Source organism: Aptenodytes forsteri, unplaced genomic scaffold (genome assembly GCF_000699145.1).
Source record: "Aptenodytes forsteri isolate BGI_AS27 unplaced genomic scaffold, ASM69914v1 Scaffold999, whole genome shotgun sequence".
In the NCBI taxonomy this organism is placed as follows: Eukaryota; Metazoa; Chordata; class Aves; order Sphenisciformes; family Spheniscidae; genus Aptenodytes; species Aptenodytes forsteri.
Window position 1 is genome coordinate 21586 of NW_008795908.1, and position 498 is coordinate 22083.

Below are 498 nucleotides of genomic sequence, written 5' to 3' on the forward strand. Positions count from 1 at the left end.
GTGGGGTGGAGGAATATCCCTTTTTCGTATACGCTTCGTTTTTGCCACGATGACCTCAGCGATGAGGCGCGGGTCGTCGCAGTTGCAGGCATCTAAGTGCTATTTTTCTGCATCACTGGGTAAAGAAAAGAGAAAATAGAGGGTAACACACACACACACCCCGCTTTTGGAGGTGGTTTCCCTCTTTTGGGGCTCTTTCCCCCTCTTTTGGGGGTCTTTCCCCCTCTTTTGGGGCTCTTTCCCCCTCTTTCTCCGCACGTGATGATGGGGTCCAACAATGAACCCCTTGGTTCCTTGCGGGTGATTTTGGGCCTGATCTGAGGGGAAAAAGGACTGTTTCGGTTAATATGAGGGATGGCACCTGTGGGGGCTTCTCTTGCATGAGATTGGGGGGAAAAGAGGTGATTTTGGTTAAGCTTAAGAAATGGGACAATAGATGAAGAGCTCTTGGCGACAGTGGGATGAAGACGGCAGCCGTGGGGCTTCCCCGGCATGATA

The 498-nt window shown here is 51.6% G+C and overlaps 1 protein-coding gene across 1 annotated transcript in view; it reads right to left on the reverse strand.

Moving 5' to 3' along the window:
* Positions 1-38: 38 nt before the first annotated feature.
* The window catches only part of LOC103903190 (IgGFc-binding protein-like), a 2525-nt gene continuing 2065 nt past the window's right edge, over positions 39-498 (reverse strand). The window contains exon 3 of the mRNA XM_009284340.2: positions 39-115. Within this exon, the coding sequence (XP_009282615.1) occupies positions 113-115 (3 nt within the window). The 3' untranslated portion in view covers positions 39-112. The remainder of the gene's footprint in view (positions 116-498) is intronic.